This window comes from Lycorma delicatula, chromosome 4 (genome assembly GCF_047948215.1).
Source record: "Lycorma delicatula isolate Av1 chromosome 4, ASM4794821v1, whole genome shotgun sequence".
In the NCBI taxonomy this organism is placed as follows: Eukaryota; Metazoa; Arthropoda; class Insecta; order Hemiptera; family Fulgoridae; genus Lycorma; species Lycorma delicatula.
This window is the reverse complement of record NC_134458.1, coordinates 194297961-194318035: the sequence shown is the minus strand read 5'-3', so window position 1 is coordinate 194318035 and position 20075 is coordinate 194297961. Positions and strand designations below refer to the sequence as shown.

General features: G+C 33.3%; 1 protein-coding gene across 1 annotated transcript in view; it reads left to right on the top strand.

The window, feature by feature from the left end:
- Positions 1–9507, top strand: part of LOC142322782 (lysophospholipase D GDPD1-like) — a 73694-nt gene extending 64187 nt beyond the window's left edge. Inside the window, exons 6-7 of the mRNA XM_075361858.1 lie at positions 2457–2580; positions 9361–9507. Of these exons, the coding sequence (XP_075217973.1) occupies positions 2457–2580; positions 9361–9507 (271 nt within the window). The remainder of the gene's footprint in view (positions 1–2456; positions 2581–9360) is intronic.
- Positions 9508–20075: the final 10568 nt, after the last annotated feature.

Below are 20075 nucleotides of genomic sequence, written 5' to 3'. Positions count from 1 at the left end.
ATTCCCTTGATTCTGAAAGAAGGAGCGCCTGGAATTACGCTTGGAGGACCTAATGCTATGATAGTACCTAGCCATCCTTCTGCGGTAATCCGCAGTTAGGGCCGCATGCCGATCGGCATCACCCTCTCGTTGCGCAGCCCTACTGAGTCGGTCCACAGACTGCTTCATTGCTGTCATATTCCAAGACCACCAACCAGATATACGTTCCCGGCCAGTGCCTCTAGGAATGGCGGCTTCAGACGCTGCCACACCGCAGAGATGAAATTTTCTGCCAGGACATCTAATGGCAGGCCGTCAAGGTCTCGAGAAAAAATCTCCAGTATGGACTCCAACAAAGAGGAGAATTTTGGCTAGTCCGCCTTCCTGTGCAGGAAGCGCCCCCGGTGAACAGGAAAGTGTCGCTCAAGGCCATTGCGCAGCTCGTCCACTATTTCGAATACTATCGACCGATGATCGCTAGAACAGTCGTCGACCACAGACCAGTCAAGGACCCTGCTGGGGATATCCCTACAAATGGTGATGTCAATATTTGTACCTGAAAATGCCCGTCGACCGTTAACCGTACCGACGTAAGTGGACAACCGGTCTGCAACATTAAAGACCTCAAAATTGTGCTGCGCGATGAAACTGTCAATTAGGCCACCGCCATGATCAGTGATCCCACTGTGCCAGAAAAGCGACTTCGCATTAACATCGGCATCTATAATAATTGGACTATTACCCACAATACGAAGGATTCTGTCCCATCTCGTTAGGTGTTCCTAAGTGGGATCCCTGTATTGGAAATATGAACTAACAACTGTACGGTTCTGTCCGCAAATGGCAAGTTTGACCACAACATGATGCGCGTCAGAAACCTGCCTTATAAAGACACTATCAAGCGACTTCCTACACAGAATAGCAGATATACAGTTATGCCCTACACAAACCTTTATCTAGGTGTAAAAGCCTGGAAGATCACCACTTATTACATATGGGTGCTGCAGAAGGACAACATCGAGGCTCCGTCTCTCTACAGTCTCAACTAACTCAACCTGGACTACATAAGCACCCTGGGTATTTAGTTGACAGTACCTAACTATCTAAGGAATTATAGTGCAGCTTAACGGCCCTTACGCAACAGCCACACTCTTTACTAACAACTGGGTGCTTATGATTTTTGGGTAACCTTTTACAGTTAGCACAGGCCAGAGCCTCGGACCTATGCGAACAATTGTCACGCTTGTGGCCCTCTCCGCCACAATGGACACACATCAAAGCAAACTTACCAAATTTAGCCCTATGACCATATTTGCAGCACTTGAAACATATTTCGACGTCCACATACTCTTTTACTCGGCAGGACCCTAAATCGATAAATACTCTGCCCGTAAACGTAAATTTTTGAAAGAGACCAGAACTTACCTTGAAGACTCCATGATGTTTCTGGATATCACGCCTACCCGTTTTAAAGACCAACCTGCAGTCTCGCCGGAAGGCGGCTTCATCCGAAATAGTGTTCTGCTCCCTAATGAGGGACAAGACATCTTCGTGGGTCAGTTTACTGTCAATATCATAAACTGTAATACGGGACTTACGCGTTCTTTTCGGGTCTATTTTCACATTCAATCGCTTAACCGCCTCGGAATCCCTAATTGGTTAAATGGTCTCCGTATCATCCGCTATCAGAACAATCCCTTGCCAGTCTCTTTAATGTTCCTGATTTTAAGACCTTTCCGGTCACCCCGAAGAGCAACCTGGAGGTCTTTCTTCAGCTGAGTCTTCAACTCTTCAATAAGTGGGTTCATACCCTCCCGGTTGGTCACCCCTATATCTACCTCTTAACTATCATTGTCAGGACCTGTGTGAGATCGAAGGATAAGGCTCGCCCCCCTCGTCTGGCTAGGCTTCTTACCTACCTCACCAACATCTGTCATGGTCGGAGATGCTCTGACCTAACAGTATACAAACATAAAATGCTCACTGTATTCCTTCAACTTAGATGTTGGGCACAAACCCACAAGCATGACAACTACCCGCAGTGAGCCACGGACAGCTGGAGACCTTCTTTATTCTCCTGTCATTCTTTGCACCTCTTCGCCGCTACTGGAACAAATTTGTGAAATCTAAGATCAACACACAGTTACAGATTATGGACCCCGCTCTAAAAGAGCGCAAGCAGGACTAAGGATAATGACCCCTTTGCTCGTAACAGGGACTTGCGACCAGGAGTCATTGCCTCTCTTTTCACTACAATGAGGCGGGTTCTCGAACAAATCGTGCGAATCGAACAAATCCTCTGAATCCCTGTGAAAAGGGTATCAATTGTCTAAACAGTAAGGGCACATTAATCTTATAGATTAACTATTATAAGATTATAAAACTAGAAAATGGAAAAAATGTCATAAAAATATATTTTTTTATTGTGGTTTTGTTGTAGTTATAACTTTAATTAATAGGTTAAATTAATTTTATAGGAGATTAGAGAAAGATCCGGATTCAAATTCATTATTACCTTGGCCTTCATTGTTGTTGAGAGCTATGGATAAATTACTAATGAGGAAAACATTGTTTCAACACCTTAATGAGCGTGGCATTCAGGTTTGTTTGCTTTTATTCTATAAATTGTAATATTATTGTTATTTTTATGTTTTACTTACTTTTTTTAACTAAACTATTCACTGATTAAACAATTTGCTTACTTTATTTATTGAAGAAATATTGTATAAATTCATTACATTATTCATAAAATGTTGCACTTATCCCATTTACAGTCAATAAATAATTACTGAACATTACACAGCAGCCTTACCAAGCTTTAAGTTCCTGCCTTTTTCTTGTTACAATATAATCCATTTAAATTCATTTTTAATATATTTATATATATATACATATATATATATATATATTGATGTAGAAAAAATTGAAGTAAAGAAAAAACAATTTATTCAATGACAATGAAACTTGCACTACTTTTCAACATAGCCTCCTACAGTATTTAGACACCACCATTTGTCCCACCATTCTGTGAACTTTCTGGTTCGTGCAACGTAAAAGTCTTTACCTTGTTGTTTGACCTGTTTGTGCACCGCTTCATTGTCATCAAAATTCTTACTGTGTAAAAAGACTTGAGCGAGCCAAACAAATGAGAATTTGATGGAGCAAGGTCTAGGCTGTTAGGTAGATTGGTAACACCTCCCAACCCATCTTCTCGATCATTTCTCTGAGTGATGTAGGGGCGCGCATTGTCATGCAAGAGGATTACATCTTTTGAGAGAGGACCCTGATGTTTTTGCCTTATTGTGGGTCTTTATTTCTGTTAGAGCATGTTTTAAAATAATGCTCTCTATTCACAGTACATTGTTCTTCTAAATAGTCAATAAAAATAGGCCTTGCGAGTCCCAGTAGACCGTTAACATCACTGTACTTGCAATCATGAGTTTTGAATTTTTTTTGGTGGGCAAATCTGGATGTTTGCAGTCAAGACTTTACCGTTTGGATTCGGGCTTGAAATGGTGTATTCATGTGTAGAAAGAAAGTCATTCATTACCCTCCACTTCAAACTATTCTCTGAAGTCAGAACAAGTACAAATGTGGTTGTCTAGCAGCTTGTGTTAACTGCCTTGTAACCTATCTCAAATAGGTTTTACGATAATTCAGCACATCATGAATGATTAAATGTGCAGTTCCAATGCTAACATTACACAAACCAGCAACTTGAGAAATATTGACTTCCCTGTTTTCGTGAATAAGATCATTTATGCGAATTTGCAGCATAGTAGTTGAAACTTCAGCTGGTTGTTCAGAGGGATGGAGATCAGTTATACTTGTTTTGCCTGAATTAATAACTTTTCCACCCACTTATACATGTTACTGCAGTTTAAACAATTTTCACCATACTATTTCAACATTCGTGAGTAAGTGTCTGCCAGTTTCACTCCTTCTGATAGCAAAAATATTATCACTGAAGATGTTTGAAACTTTTATCACTTGTGTGTTGCCCTTCTGGCGTACATGTTTCAAACTGAGCTGACATTTTAAAATCAACAAAAGAGGTTATGTTTAGATTAATTACGATCAAACAGCTGAGTGAATGTGTTTCCAAAGTTGCCAACTTGATCCTCAAAACTTTTCATGGTCATTGAATGAAGTATTTTTTCTCTACATCAATTTGTCTCACTAATTATTATTGTACATCCCTCTAAGTATTCCAGCATACTATATTTATAGTATGCCTGGAATGGCAGTGTATTTTCTTATAAATTTTGTGGTTGTTAGGGTTTATATTTTCTAAATTTTTAAGTTTTTATTTCCTTTTTGTTTTTGTTATTTGTTGATGTAATTATAGAATTATGTACTAACCGATGATGCAGATCCTGCAAAAGTCAACTCTTAGTATTATTTTTTTTAGGTTTTTCTGTTACTGTGTATTTGGTTAAGGTGTTTTTGTGAGATAATTAGCACAGTAGTCAAATTTTTGTTCCCTAAAATTCTACTGTTTGACCAAAACAAGCAACGGTCAGATGAGGCCAAATTAACATTGTGAAGATTATAAAGCAGAATATCCATTTTGAGTTAATGGCAAGTCAAGCTTTATTAAAATAGCATTATGGAGACAAACATTGTCTTGAAGTAATGAAATTGAATTGTTAACTTATTTTTATGAATCAATTGTTAGGATTTAATTTTTTGTTGAACAGCACATTGCTATATTTTGAGTGATAAGGAAGTTTACCTAAATAATTGTAGAACATAGCTCAATTGAAAATCTCTTTGAATTACAGAACAGGATGTCTTGAAGTAATGAAATTGAATTGTTAACTTATTTTTATGAATCAATTGTTAGGATTTAATTTTTTGTTGAACAGCACATTGCTATATTTTGAGTGATAAGGAAGTTTACCTAAATAATTGTAGAACATAGCTCAATTGAAAATCTCTTTGAATTACAGAACAGGATTTACTTGTTGAAGAAATTGTTTTAGCTTTTTTTTAAAGAAAAGTTACTGTTTTTCTGTTGAAAATTTGCTCTTTTCAATTAAGGGTGAAATGGTGGGCCCTACATTCATTATTATTAAAGAATTAAAAAATGTATGTCCTTCACTTTCAAAATATTGAGAAGTTGAGTCATAGCCAAATATTTTTCCTATTGTTCTATTGTAAGAAGAGTAACCTATCTTGTAAACATCTTCGGTTCAGCAATCTGACATGTAGTATAAACTCAGTAGTCCCAACAATAGTATCGTACTGTTTTGTGTTTGTACAATGGTTAGTTGATAATTGGTATAAACAGTCTCAAAATTTTTTTGATTTGTTACCAAGAATAACAGATAATTTCAGTTGTCAAGGGTATGAAATATGAATTTCATACCCCCTCTTCCTTCACAGAAATTATTTTATCCAATCTTACACTTGGTCTGTGACTATAATTTGTTCTCAAACTGTTGTTGGAGTCTGATAAAATTTATGGACAGATTTACCTCTTTCTTTATGAGAATTTTTAAATAATAACTTCTATTTAACATGTTACACAACTTTTCTCACTGTAATTTGGGGGCTGATTTCAAATATGCTATTGAAATTGTGTTACCACGTAAAGCTTTTATGTAAATTGTAAATTTGTAAAACTTATGTATAATAAACTCATTTTTATCAACTACTGGTTACAATTAAGAATAGTTTCTGTATTTTTACTTTTAAACCGTATTCGTACGTGTTTAATAAAGAAAATATATACACTGTATCATGAGAAGTAGACACATACAAACATGTCTGTATGATGTCATCAAATAGACATCTGTTTTTGCCTACTACAGAGATTAAATCTTATTGAGTCTAGCTTACCTTGTCTATACTGTTGTGTTGTGTCACATAGGTATTAGTATTTTGCTATATTTTCATCAGAATTTTATATTCATCTGTTTTATAATACAAAAGTAATTTTTGTCGTTTTTATTTGCTACAACATGGCTTCTGTAAAGGTTCATGGATGTTCAAATCATCCAGACAATTTTTGTTATGTCTTTGATAAATTTAAACCTAATTCTCAAAGAAAGACTATTTTGGAATCTATAAAAACAACTCATAAATTTTATTTTGATTGTACACTCTAGAGTCAAGATAAAATCTGGGTGCTTCATGTTATTTGCATATCGTGCTAACTCTAACTCTTAATTGAATGATTGAATAGGAAATGATGAGCCATACTGTTTGTTGTACCGATGGTTTGGCATGAACCTAAAGATCACTTAACCGATTATCGCTTTTTGTATGACAAATATATTTGGATTTTCATTTAAAAATAGAAAGTTCATAAAATATGCAGATGTATCCTCAGCTCTAAAGACAGTACCGCATGGAGAGGAGTTACCTGTACCTGTACCACCATCTAATCTGGCATTGCTGGAAGAACAGTCAGAAAATAAAGCTGTTAATGTAGAGGATGTTTAGGATATTTTTTTTGTATGTAATGAAAAATCTCCTCATTTAATTCAACAACGTGAACTAAATAAATTAGTTTGCGATTTAAAGTTATCAAAGCAGCAAGCTAAACTTCTGGAATCTAGACTCTAACAGTGTATTCTTTTAGTGGAAAAAACTAGAGTTACTACATTGAGAACACAAAATAAAATTCTCTCAACTTATTTTACTATGAAAAATTCATTGTGTGTTTGTACTGATGTCGATGGCCTGATGAAAGAGCTTGGAATTCAGTACATTCCTAAAGAATGGCGTCTTTTTATTCACTCTTCTAAAGTTAGCTTGAAAGCAGTTTTATTGCATAACTATGGCGTCAATATCAGAAGCAATAATGCTTATAAGGTGGGTTTATGAAATATTGTTGTTTTCTTTGTCTTTGGGATAATCGTGATACAGTAATGCTTACAAAGTAAAGAGCTGGCCATTGTGGCATAACTTTGTGGTCGGTGAAAAAAAAAAAATCATTTATCATTAATTGAGAGTGGTAAAATCATACTGCTGCTACTTCACATAAAACTCGGACTCATGAATAATTTTGTAAATGCACTAGACAAACATGGACCAGGATTTAATGGTATAAAAATAGGTTTTCCTAAATTTAGTGATGGTAAGCTGAAGTGTATATCGGTTCACAAATCAAGAAACTGCTTAAGGACTCAACATTTGATGATAAACTTAGCAAATGTGAACTAGTTGCATGGAATTCCTTCAAAGTCATTGTTAGTGGTAGTTTAGGCAACAGAAAAGATGAAATCTGTGTTTTTTTATTAGTAAGTTGTTAGAAAACTAAATCTTTAGGATGTAGGATGTCATTAAAAATTCATTTCCTACACTTTCACCTAGACTCTTCTCAAAATTTGGGCTCCATTAGTGATGAGCAAGGAGAGCATTTCCAACATGATACTCTGACTATGGAACATTGGTACCAATGAAGATGGAATACTGGAATGATGAGTGGTGACTATTGTTAGTTTTTGATTAGAGAATCTGATCAAACATCGTACAAGTGAAAAAGTTTGTCCGTATATTTTAAAAATTAAAGATAAGACAATTTCAGTGGATTAAACTTTTAAAAACTGTTATTTTAAAGAAATTTACAATGATTTAGACTGATGAACTGGATTGGGTAATTTTAATTTGTGCACATTTAATTATGTCTTAACTAGTAATTGGCATTTCAGATTTACCACAGTAAGCAAAGGAACAAAATGTTTATTAATATTCTAATCATCTTTACTATAAAATGGCTCACTGATAATTTAAAAAATGGTTAATAATTTTAAATATACTAAACATTCTTGTTGCAAAATGCATTTTAATAGATAGAATATGTATCAATTTTAATTAATCCAGTTAGTTCTTTCTAAAATAAATATTATTATTAAATGAAATTAGATATGACTTATTGTCATTACATCTGAAAAAACCGATTATTAACCCCCTTGAATTAATAGTATTTAGAGTTATTGACATTACAATGTATTATTTGTTTTTATTTGTTATTTCAGACCTTAATTGTATTTACTTACAAGGTCTAATTAGAAAATAACCGAACATTTATAATTATGTGCCAACAGAGATATTTAGTGACGTGTAGCTGGCAGCATTGTGTTCTGCATTATCTACTCTGTAACCACATGTTCTTGGATTGTTGATATCTCGTTTAGTTTTCGTGTTATTGTTATTTGAGTGCAACATGTATAAGTGTTAGTAGTGATTTTTGTGATGTGTGATTTTCAGTAGCAATGGTGCAATATAAAATTTTACATGAAACCGGGGAAAACTTTCACAGAAACGTTTCAACTTTTGAAACAAGCTTACAGAGATGATGCTCTGGATCATATGCCATGTTATGAATAATTTTCACGAATTAAAAGTGGTCGTCAGTCAATTGAAGATGACTTTCGACCAAGAAGGCTTTCGACTTCAACTGATGTCACCCACGCTCACAAAGTCAATTTTCTGGTGTGCGCAATGTCAGAGAACTTGTAGAAGAGGTTAGCATCTCGATTGGATCATGCCATGACATTTTGACTGAAAAATTGAACATGCAAAGTTCAGAGTTCAGCAAAGTTTGTTCCTCATTTGATGACTGAACAGCAGAAAGTACATTGCGTGGACAATGAGGATGAGACATTCATGGAAAGGAACATAACCAGAGACGGAAGCTGGGTTCATGGCTTTGACATTGAGACAAAAGTTCTGTCATCACAATGGATTGACAAAGGGTCTCCACCCCCTAAGAAAGCATGTCAGTCTCGACCCAATGTCAAAGTGATGCTTTCTGTTTTTTAAATTTTAATAGAATTGTGCATTTTGAATTCTTGTCTCCAGGTGAAACAGTGAACTGTGCATACTATCAAGGCATTTTACAACAGTTACATGAAAAAATGTACATAAAAAGACCAGAGTTGTGGCCAAACAATTCATGGTTCCTTCACCATGATGATGCGCCCACACACCCAGCTTTGTCAATTCGTCAGTTTTGTGGCAGAAATCAGTTGACTGTCCTTTCTAAGCCTCCCTACTTGCCAAACTTGGCTCCTTGTGATATTTTCTTATTTCCGAAATTAAAATCAGTGAAGAAAGGATGCTGTTTTGAGATTATTGATGACATTAAAGCAAATTCTTCACGGCCATCTCAAATGAAGCTATCCTGGACTGCTTCATGAAGTGGAAATACCGCTAGGAAAAGTGTGTGAATAGGGGAGGGAAGTACTTTGAAGAGGACAAGGACCAATAATAATCTGTAAAATTAATAATAAAGATTAAAAAAATAAAGTTTGATTATTTTGTGAACAGACCTCGTATCATTTGTTATTTCAAACCTTAATTATATTTACTTACATCATTTTTTTAAATTTTATCTGACAGAGTTTATTTTCCTTTTATATTTTACAGATATACATTTGGGTGTTAAATTACGAAGAAGATTTCAAACGAGCATTTGAATTGGGTGCGACTGGTGTTATGACTGATTATCCCTCTCGTCTTCAGAAGTTCCTTATAGAAAACCCACAGTTCAGGACTCAACATTATAATAGTTAATTTTATTTTATTTTGTTTTAATAATTATTTATTATATCATTTATTTGTTATCAGTAATTATTATGAAATATTTATTTTTATTTAAATTTGCTTTTATCATAATGAAAGATTGATAATTTTACATCACTTACAAAAACCTAATATCGGTTCATGAACAATCTGTTGATATCAGTTTATTACATTAATTTATTTAACAAGTTAGCGAATCTGGTATAAATTTGTTTTCTTAGAAAGGTCATTTAGAAGGGAAAATTTAGAAAGGATCAATTAATTTGTTTAAAAAAAAATTGTGAGAAATTAATTAAAAAGCTTGTACCACCTGATATCCACTACCTCTCAATTGATTTTTTTGATATCATCTCCATAAGATTAAGATATATAGTTCGGTTGATTACTTTCATGTCACTTAATTCTGGGGGTGGACAATGATTTATCTTAAGGAAGCTTGAGCCTGTTTTCAGATGAGTATTTATTCATATTATTTAAAGGTAAAACAGTTTGTTTTAGCATATATTTGAACTAATTGATGCAAATTGTTTAGTAATGTGCTTCTCCTATCCTGAATAGAAATACTGTAATCTGTTTTGAAATCTGGTGAGATAAATGAATAATGCCAAAGAAGGTTAGAATTCCTTTGATCAAGTTTTTTTCCAATTTCAGTTGCTATGTGATTAGCATCCTTTCCTTTTAACCACACCTTTTCTTTATTTTTTATCTCTACCTCCTTGGTGATGTTTTGCAAGCTTTATATAAATGCTCATTGGGTTTATGTTAAGGAATTAAGGCCTGTTAGACATGCCTATGCCTCCTTTATGTTTCTGTAGTTTAGTGGAAGCCTGTAGAGTTAACCAGGGATTCTGTCCCTTGCCTGTTCTCTCTACAAAAATTATCCTATTTGGAACCAAGGTACTTATCAGGTAAAACTAGGCTTCTAATTCAAACTAATATGGTACTATAAAAAGACTGAAATTATTTGGTTGATGGCAAGTTAAGCTTGAATATTTCCTCATTGTAGAATTTCACTGCCAATTCATTTTGTTATAAATGAATTACTTTTTTCACTTTATCTCTCAGCCAGTCTCTTAAAAATTCCTTTAGACTGGTTTGGAAATCAGAGGAAGCCAACTCTAGAATGTAAGAACTGTTTTTATTTAGTTGTTTCTATGTGATCTAATAATGAGAACATACAGAGTGACGCAAAAGTCACTTGACACTTTATAAAAGTACCGAATTTATTTTATTTTATTTATTACAGACAATACTTACAATTATAGTTTATGTTCAAAATGTTTACTATCTTTATTAATAAATATTTGCAGTCTTTTGGGAACACTGTTACACACTCTATTGCAAAGTTCTCTATCACTCTCCAAATCATTGAATGTGTCAAATTTAATTTTTCAGTTCATCAATAGTATGAGGCTTTCTAGAATAAACACCCTTGACGACACCCCATATGAAAAAATCCATTTTGATAATATCTGTTGAATGTGGAGACACGTCAATATCTGCTCGTCGATCAGTCACTCTTCCACCAAACATTTCATTCAAATAATTGTGGATTGCAGTGGCAGAATGTGGTGAAGCACCATCATGTTTAAAGTAAATTTCTTTTGTTTTCAACAATGTCATGAGTCTTGGTACATGTAATTTTTAAGCACATCCAAATATTTATCTCCTGTCACTGTTCTTTCAAAAAATTTTAGTCTGAGTACACCAAAAGATGATATTGTCCCCCAAACACTTACATCTGGTTGACTGAGTTGTTGGTCTAACAGAAGATATTGGTTTTCAGTATGCCAGTAAGTGCAGTTATATCTAAATTGGCCTCATCAGATCACACAATTTTAATGAATAACTCCGGATCTTGTTTCTGTTCGTTAAGTGTCAATTCACAAAACTGAAGACATTGATCTGGGTCATCTTCAGGTAGCCATGAAGTAAAGTGGAATGTAGACTTTAAATTTATATTTGTGTAATATTCTTTGTACGGACCTTTATGATAACTCCAGCTCAGAGGCTAATCCTCTTATTGATTCTCATGGACTTTGCATCACTGCTAAACATACGCGCAATTGGTCTTCCTCTGTTGCGACTATTATTGGGCAGTCAAATCTTGGTGTATCCATAACGAATCCATGTTCAAATTTATCTTGCATGTTGTACATTGTTTGTCTAGAGGAAGAGTTTGATGTAAAATGTCTAGCCCACTCATTAATAACTGCAGTATCACCACGTTTTTAAAGCAAAAATCCTTTCTTCTTTCCTTACAATAATACAACTACTTAACACAAAAAACTAAATCAAACATTACAGCTCATTTCAATACACTGAGATATAGATCTAGACAGTTGTGTTTTTCATTGTATTACCAACTTGACATGGCTGAATTATCAACATTTTGTAATACCAACATCATGGACTAAAATTATTGTATATTACATTTTGCTGTTGTTAATTTTTAAAGCTTTTTTTCTATTCATAATTATTTTTTACCTAGTGTCAAGTGACTTTTGCACCATTCTGTATTTCAATAATATATGGAGTTGTTTTCATAAAGGTTAGATCAGTTTTAAGATGGGCACCTGATCGGTTTGTTAGCATCTCTTTTTATTCAGAGCCTCTTGTAGCATTATATGCATTTATTCAACTGTTTTTTCTGTTATGTATTTATATTTTTTTACTAGAAGAATTTATATTCTGTTTCAAAAAGCAACAGGCTAGGTATGATAATATCTATTGTGGAACCCATATTATTCAGTGCAAATCTTTTGTCATTATTTTGTTTAAGAGCAAATCTTAAAGCCGTTATTACATGCTTGTGGAAACATGAACATTCTTGGAATATATTTGATATGAATATTATTTTATTCAAAATAATCATTGAAGCTGTTGACACTATTAATTTAATGGAACTGATGGAAGAAGCTCTATTTTTGTAGTCGTTAGAGGTAATGTAGAGATGCTAGTAATATCTCTCTTCCATCATCAAACAAATGATCAATTATTATTACGCACATTTCTATCATTTATGATACTTTTACCAAATTTGATGGTGGGTTTTGGAATGATGGTGGTTTTTTTTAATTGTATAACTGTAATATCAAATTTATATAAAAATCAGTTTGATATTTAATATAACTTACATGAACATTGAAATGTGATAAACATGATATCAGATGACCTTGAAATAGATTCACTTATAGCCTATAAGTAAAAAAAAAAATATTAATTAAAATGTTTTATTAATTTCTAAAATGACCCTCTTGCTTTGTCAATGTTTATACGAGGCTGAATCAGATATAAACAGGAAGTTTTGTTTTATAATTTATTGAGGGATAATAAAAATATAGATAATATTATTTTTCTACATAATTTCTTCTTTTGGAAACACACTATTCCCAGGATAGGTAGCTTTCTGATCCTACTATCGTAAAATGAAGGTGGGTGTGACATCAACCAGTTGCGTATGAACACTTCAACAACAGCATCGTCTTCAAATTTCTTTTCTCCAAGTGCTTCTTTTAGTAGCCCAAACAAATGATAATTGGAAGGCAACAAGTCCAGACTGTGTAGAGGGTGCTCCAGTGTAGTCACACTGGAGCACCCATTCTAGACTCAGAATAAGGATGCAGTTTTTCCTTGAGTTTGAGCCACAGTATGGGGCTGAGCATTGTTGTGAAACAGAATGATGTCTCGGATTGGAAATTGATGTCTTTTTTTGACAATATGTGAGTTTTTCCTCATCTAAAATTTGGCAGCATTATGCAGAATTCACTTTACGATGTTCATGGAGAAAATCAACACACAAAACTTCTTTGAAGTTAAAATATACTGTGGCCAGAACCTTTCCTGCTGACAGTCGAGTTTTATGCTTTAATGGGTGCAGTTTCTCCCTTTTTTGTGTCACTTCATACTTGCCTGTTTTGATTCTAGGGTGTAATTGTGCAACTAAGTTTCATCGCAGACCATGATTTGATGCAAAAAAAAATTCTCCTTCAGCTTGGTAACAACTCAACAACTGCTGGCACACCTCTAGCTGGTAAAGCTTCTGACCTTTGGTGAGAGGACCAAGTACCCATCGTGCTGCCACTTTTTTAAATCCAAGATCGCCAGTAATGATTGTCTGAGCACTGCCAATTGTTAATTGATAGTCCTTGATAAGGCAATGAAATGTGAGAACGTTTTCAGTCATAGAACTTGTCCTTGGGCGATGATGGCTGCCTTCAATTTCAACTAGTTCTCATCCTTCTGAAAATTGCTTATGCCAATCACCCACTTGAGTCTTTTTAAGTGTGTTGTCCTCGAACTGTGCCTGAAGTCTTCTCAAAATTTTGGATGGTTTCACACCCTCTGCCATGAGAAATTTAATAATAATAATATTATGTTGTGCAACACTCAATGATACCTCATGCTTTGATATTGTGATACTGACTAGAAAAAAATAGTGAGTTGGCTTTCTAAGATTGGGATCCCTTCCACGCATCCCTGTGTAAAGCACTGAGAAGCCACGCCCCTCTCCATTAGCCATGCATCAACTACTACAAAAATTCCAGTTTATATTTGATTCACCCTTGTTATATCTTGATTTTATATATTTATTACATTTGTACCAAACAAAAAATACTTCAAAATTTGATTAACAATACTAAATTTTTATTATTACCTGAACAGTTTATATATAAACATTGCATGAGGATTACTATTATTAACCAGTTTGATGTTGTTTAATATTTTCATGTAAAACTTATTTAATGTTTTCACTTCCTTAAATGTCTCCTTTTACAAAAAGAGTAGTCGTATAAAAGCGTAATTTTATGTTTCGTTTTCAGTTTTCTACCTTTTGTGTGGGGTTTATCGTACAGTGATATTTCTTTTTACTTATGTGTGATTTTAATGAATTGTTGTGTGTATCCAGCTTATTTCCATTTCCTTCCTTTTTAATAGTATAAAAGCAATATAGTAATCGGTTTTTTCTTTTTCCTTATTTTTTAAAATATATTTTACTATAATGATAGGGTTGTTATTTGTATTGTGATTTGTTTTTCATTGATTTCATCTTTATAAATATATACAGTATAATTCACACTCTTTTACAAGAAGATGTCATTACATTAAAATGAAACTTTATTCTTATTCATTTTTTTGTTTTTTTTTTGTTTAACGTACTGAAATGTAAGCCTGAACTGAATATTAGCTTGAAATAGAATTTGCGAATGTGCAAAGCCCAATTACAGTCTGAATAGTAGTATTCAGTTGTTTACTAGTAATTATAACAAATATGTAAAATGTGTATTAAAAAAAAAATTGTATTATACTTATTTAGGCCAGATATTTCTATAACGCAAATTGTTAATTATTATTCTATTTTATTTTATTCTTTTGTTTTAAAAACACTACTTGGAAGTATAATTTTGAATTTTTCAAGATTTTAGAATAAAATTTGCTACCTCATTGCTGATTATCAGTGTGAAACCATTTAAATTTGGAATAGCTCTGTACGAATGAATCTTCTATCCAAAACAATTACAGAAATGATTTAATGGTATGAGCTTCGGAGAAGTCACTTTATTTATGTTTAAAATATCAGCATGTTTTAAGAACAATAACATACCAGGGACGTTCAGTAATTAATGAGTCAAATTGATGTAAAGAAAACATGATTTACTTAATGGCAGTGAAACTTACACTACTCTTCAATATAGTCTCCAGCAACATTTAGACACTTGTTGGAACAAGTGTCTAAAGCACATAGAACAGTGGACCGTTCTATATGCTTTCTAATTTGTACAGTGTAGAAGTCTTTACCTTGTTGTTTGAACCAATCATGTACTGCTGTTTTGATCGCTTTGTTGTCGTGGAACTTCTTGCTGCGTAACGGATTTTTGATTGGGCTGAACAAATGAAAATCGGACAAGACGAGGTAAGGAGGATGTGGCAACACCTCCCAACCCAACTTCTTGAGCGTCTTTCGTTCTCTGAGCAGCATGGGGGTGCACGTTGTCATGCAAGAGAATCACACCTTTTGAGAGAGCACCCTTACATTTTTGCCTTATTGTGGGTCTCACTTTCTGTTGGAGCATGTTAGAATAGTACTCACTGTTCACGATACATGGTTCTTTTAAATAGCCAGTAAAAATTTGGCCTTGTGAGTCCCAGAAGACCGTCAAAATCGGCTGACATGTGAGTTTTGAATTTTTTTTTGGGCGAATCTGGATGTTTCCACTCAAGACTTTGCTGTTTGGATTCAGGCTTATAATGGTGTATCCATTTGTAGAAAGTCATTCAAACTGCTCCAGTCACCTTCCGCTTCAAACCGTTTTTTGAACTCGGAACAAATACGAATCTGGTTGTCTTTATGAGCTTGTGTAAACTGTCTTGAAACTCATCTTGAACATGTTTTGTGATAATTAAGCATGTCATGAATGATTGAATGCGCAGTTCCAACACTAATATTACACAAACTAGCAATTTGGGAAATTTTGACTCGCTTGTCTTTGCAAGTAAGATCATTTATGGGATTTGCAGTTTGGTAGTCGAAGCATCAACCGGTCTTCCAGAGTGATGGAGATTAGTCATACTTGTTCTGTATAAATTAAGCTGTTATACACATTACTGCAGTTTTGTGTACTGCAGTACTGCAGTTTAAACACTTTTCGTCATACTGTTTCAACATTCTTGAGTAACTTTCCACCAGTTTCACATCTGATTGCAAATATCTTATCAGTGAACATTGCTCTTCCGGCATACATGTCTGAAGCAGAGCTGACATTTTGAAATTAACAAAATAGGTTTTGTTTAAAGTAATTATGTTCAAAATGCTGATTAAATATGTTCCCAAGGTTGCCAACTTGACCCTCAAAAAGTTTCATAGTCATTGAATGAACCGTTTTTTCTCTACATCAATTTGTTTTGTTAATTGTTGAACATCCCTCGTATTATAAATCAAAAACACACTTTTATTAAGGGTGTTTTAAATAATATTTTTTTTGGTTTCATATTTTCTTTTTTTTGGTATCTTAAGCTCTTGAAACTCAGTCGGTAACTAAGAGTAAGGGTTCACTTAATATTTAATGATGAGGAGCAGATTGATTATTTTTTTATTTACATGAACTTCAAAAATCATATGAATTGTTTATATAAACCTCTCATTATGTTGAGTTTAAATACCAGATCTCCCTTAGCCAAAAATAATCAAGTTAATTTAGATAATAATATCAATGTTACAAAATTAATTTGTTGTAACAGACTTACATTATTTGATTCTGAACTTGTTGAATTAGACTGATTGTATACACAATCTGTACAAAATGTTCCAGGGCTAATGCTATAAAAATGGAACTAGTGGCGCAATCTCACAGGCAAAATTGTAACTTGTTGAGAGAAGGCATATGAAAAGTTTAACTGAAGTTCATTTAGTTTGGCTTAGTGGTTTGTGTTGTAAATCTGTTTTTGTGCATGTTGTCGGATTTTTAAAAGACTGAATTACATGCAAACATAAAATTTTGTTTTTTACTTGGAAAATGTGCTACAGAAGCATTTGAAATGATAAAACAATTATGAAGGTATGTTTTCTTTGCATGTGTTTGAATAGTTTGCTCGTTTTTGTGATGGTTGGATGTTATTGGGAAGATGTTGAGAGAAAGGGAGGCCAGTTAATTACTAATTACAATGATGAAAATGTTAAACGCATGCGTGAAGTATTGAATGTTGTCTACCATGTGTGAATTGCTACTGCTGCTTACTAAGGTGTCCTGAAATGTTTATTGGACCAAATTTATTGCAAGCTACTGCATTTACATAAAATCAAGGATTGATTCCTGCTTCATGACAATTCGCCAACTCACACAGCCATCATTGTATGTAGTTTTTGGCGAAACGATAAGCGACAGTCTTGGATCAACCTTCATACTCACCAGGTCTGGTAGGCCCCTGTGAACTATTTCTATTTCATAAAGTCAACATGCCCATAAAGGGGGAGCGGTATGAGTCGATAGACGCAATAAAAGAAAGTATTACGTGCATCCTAAAGATAATTCCAAAAGAAGATTCTCTAACACTTTTGACAATCTTTATAATTAATCTAAATGGCCAACCCTAGCATTTTGGCCCTGTAGGCAAACCCAAAAATGCTGCCCCCCAAGCCTCAAAAGACTTTAAAATTTAAAAAAATTTGAATTATAAAAGAACCATATTGATCAGAAAAATGACATATAATTGAATTAAGACAATAATAGGGAAAATTATTTTACTGAAAAACAAAATTTACAATTTTAACTAGCTAACGACAACAAACTTACAAACTAAAACTAATTCCTACTATTTTCAGACAAAATTTAAATATACCTTTAAAACAATAAACAAAACTAGTACAATAATAATTCAAGTAATTGAAATATATTATATTTATGTTGTGTTTATTTTTTTTGCACTCTAGTTCAGGCGGTTTTCCCACTCTTAAATTTTTTCATTGTATGTAGTCACTTACCTTACCTACCACTTAGGACCAGTCCTGATGTTATATCATAAAAGAGAGATTATGTAGAAGCTTAAGTTTGAACTAATTTGTTTTTAAACAGTCTCAATTGTGGAACTTTTTGTACAGATCATGTATGTTTTTTTAGTGGCAAAACAAAGTTCAGTAACACTGCCGTTATAGAATTATCAAAAATAATCATCTGTAGATTATTTAAACTCTCATTATAATTATGTTATCTATTTAGATATTGCACATTATTTATTTTTAGCCCATTTATTAAGTAAATATAAATATTTAATTTTATCTTTATTAACATTTTGTAAATTTAGGCATATTATAATTTGATTAAATCAGATTATGTATGTTCTAATTTTATTGCTTTTGTTATAATTCCACAGCTCGTACAGAATCTGCAGATTATCTGGGGTAGTTGTAAAATTATGTTGTTACTGGATTTTGTATTTAATATTTACAAAAATTATTTATATACTAATATAAATTTAGTTTTTCTTTTTAGATTAACCTATATAATTGTACGGTTATACATTTTTCAGTTTTATTTATAGTATTATAATATTACAGTATTGTGAATTCTTTAGTTTAGTCAACATTTTGTTAATTTTAAAAGGATTGTGAATTGAATTTTTTGTAATATTCTTATCTATTTTGTTTTAAAATGAAAGTTTAATTTTATTTTCATATCAGTTCATTAATAACAACAAAAAAAAAATAAAAAAAAATTGTAAAAAATCCTAGGTAGGAATTTCTACAACAATTTTATAATGGTTTTATCTGACCACTATTCTGAGATAATGAAATACTTCAGAAATTTCTGCAATTTTGTGCTTTCTATTTTATCATTATTCTTGTTTTATATGCTTTTGCATTTATTGCTAAGAAATTTACCAAAACTGCAAAGAAAAAAATAGGTGTGTAAAAAAAACATTCTGCTGGAATTTTATTTCTATTTATAAATTTATTTGTTTAATATTTATGTTTCAGATTTAGGTCCAGAAAAAGAAATTATTATAATAATTTCATATAAAATGCCATGCCAGTGGTATGTACTCGAGTCATTTGTATTTAATTATTTTATTTTGACAGTAAACAATTTAGAAATGTTCAACTGAAGCCGATTAAGACTAACTGCTGGAATGGAAACTATATTTTAAGACTATTACTAATAAATAATCCTTTTATTGCGTAAAATCAATTCAAAATTGCATCATAATTGTCAACCATCAATTGCTAGGAAAGTGTGGTTAAAGGTCTATAAAATAAATGATTAAAATTTTAAAGTCTTCTACCCATTCAGTCGCCAGATTCAAATATACAAAACATATCATTCATGTACCATTCACATCTTTATGACATCAGGCTCAGTCCTTATAAAATTTTGATTAACTATCCCAGCAGCCATCCATGAACTTGTCAACAGAGTAGAACACCTTAGACACCAAAAGGTATTTTAATCGAGATTTAAATCGGCTCAGAATGGAAATTTGACATCCTCTGGGAGCCTGTTAATTAATCTGACAGCAAATGTTCGAAAGCCACTGTTCTCTGCTGTTGGGCACTCAAGTTTTCCCTGCCTCTAGTATCGTAAAGATGTGCATCTCTGTTCCACACTAAAATACATTTTGAACAGCAAGCCACCGCAACAACCCAGGTATAAAGAGAGGGCAAAATCAGTAATCCAAGCTCTGAAAAAGCCTCCCAACACGACTCTCTGAATGTTAATTTCATATCACTCTAACACTTTTTCCTGTAGCCGAAACTCAGCATGCTTTGACCACAGTATTTCCAAAGTCAAATCCTGTATGACTAGTCTGAAAATATTAATCCGTAGTAGGCCATTTTCAGCAGATGTGAAAAGCAGACACTTGCAAGTTTACGCAGGGCAATGATGCCTGATGAAACCTTAGTGTAAACATGACCTATTTGTTTATCCCAGATCAGCCCTCGATCAAGGTGCATACCCAGGAACCTGGTAGATTCAGATTCCTCTAAGGGTTCATCATCAACAATCAGGGAAGGTTTCCTGTCATGCTCATGCTCTCAGAAATAAAACGAGAGCATGAGAACTGTT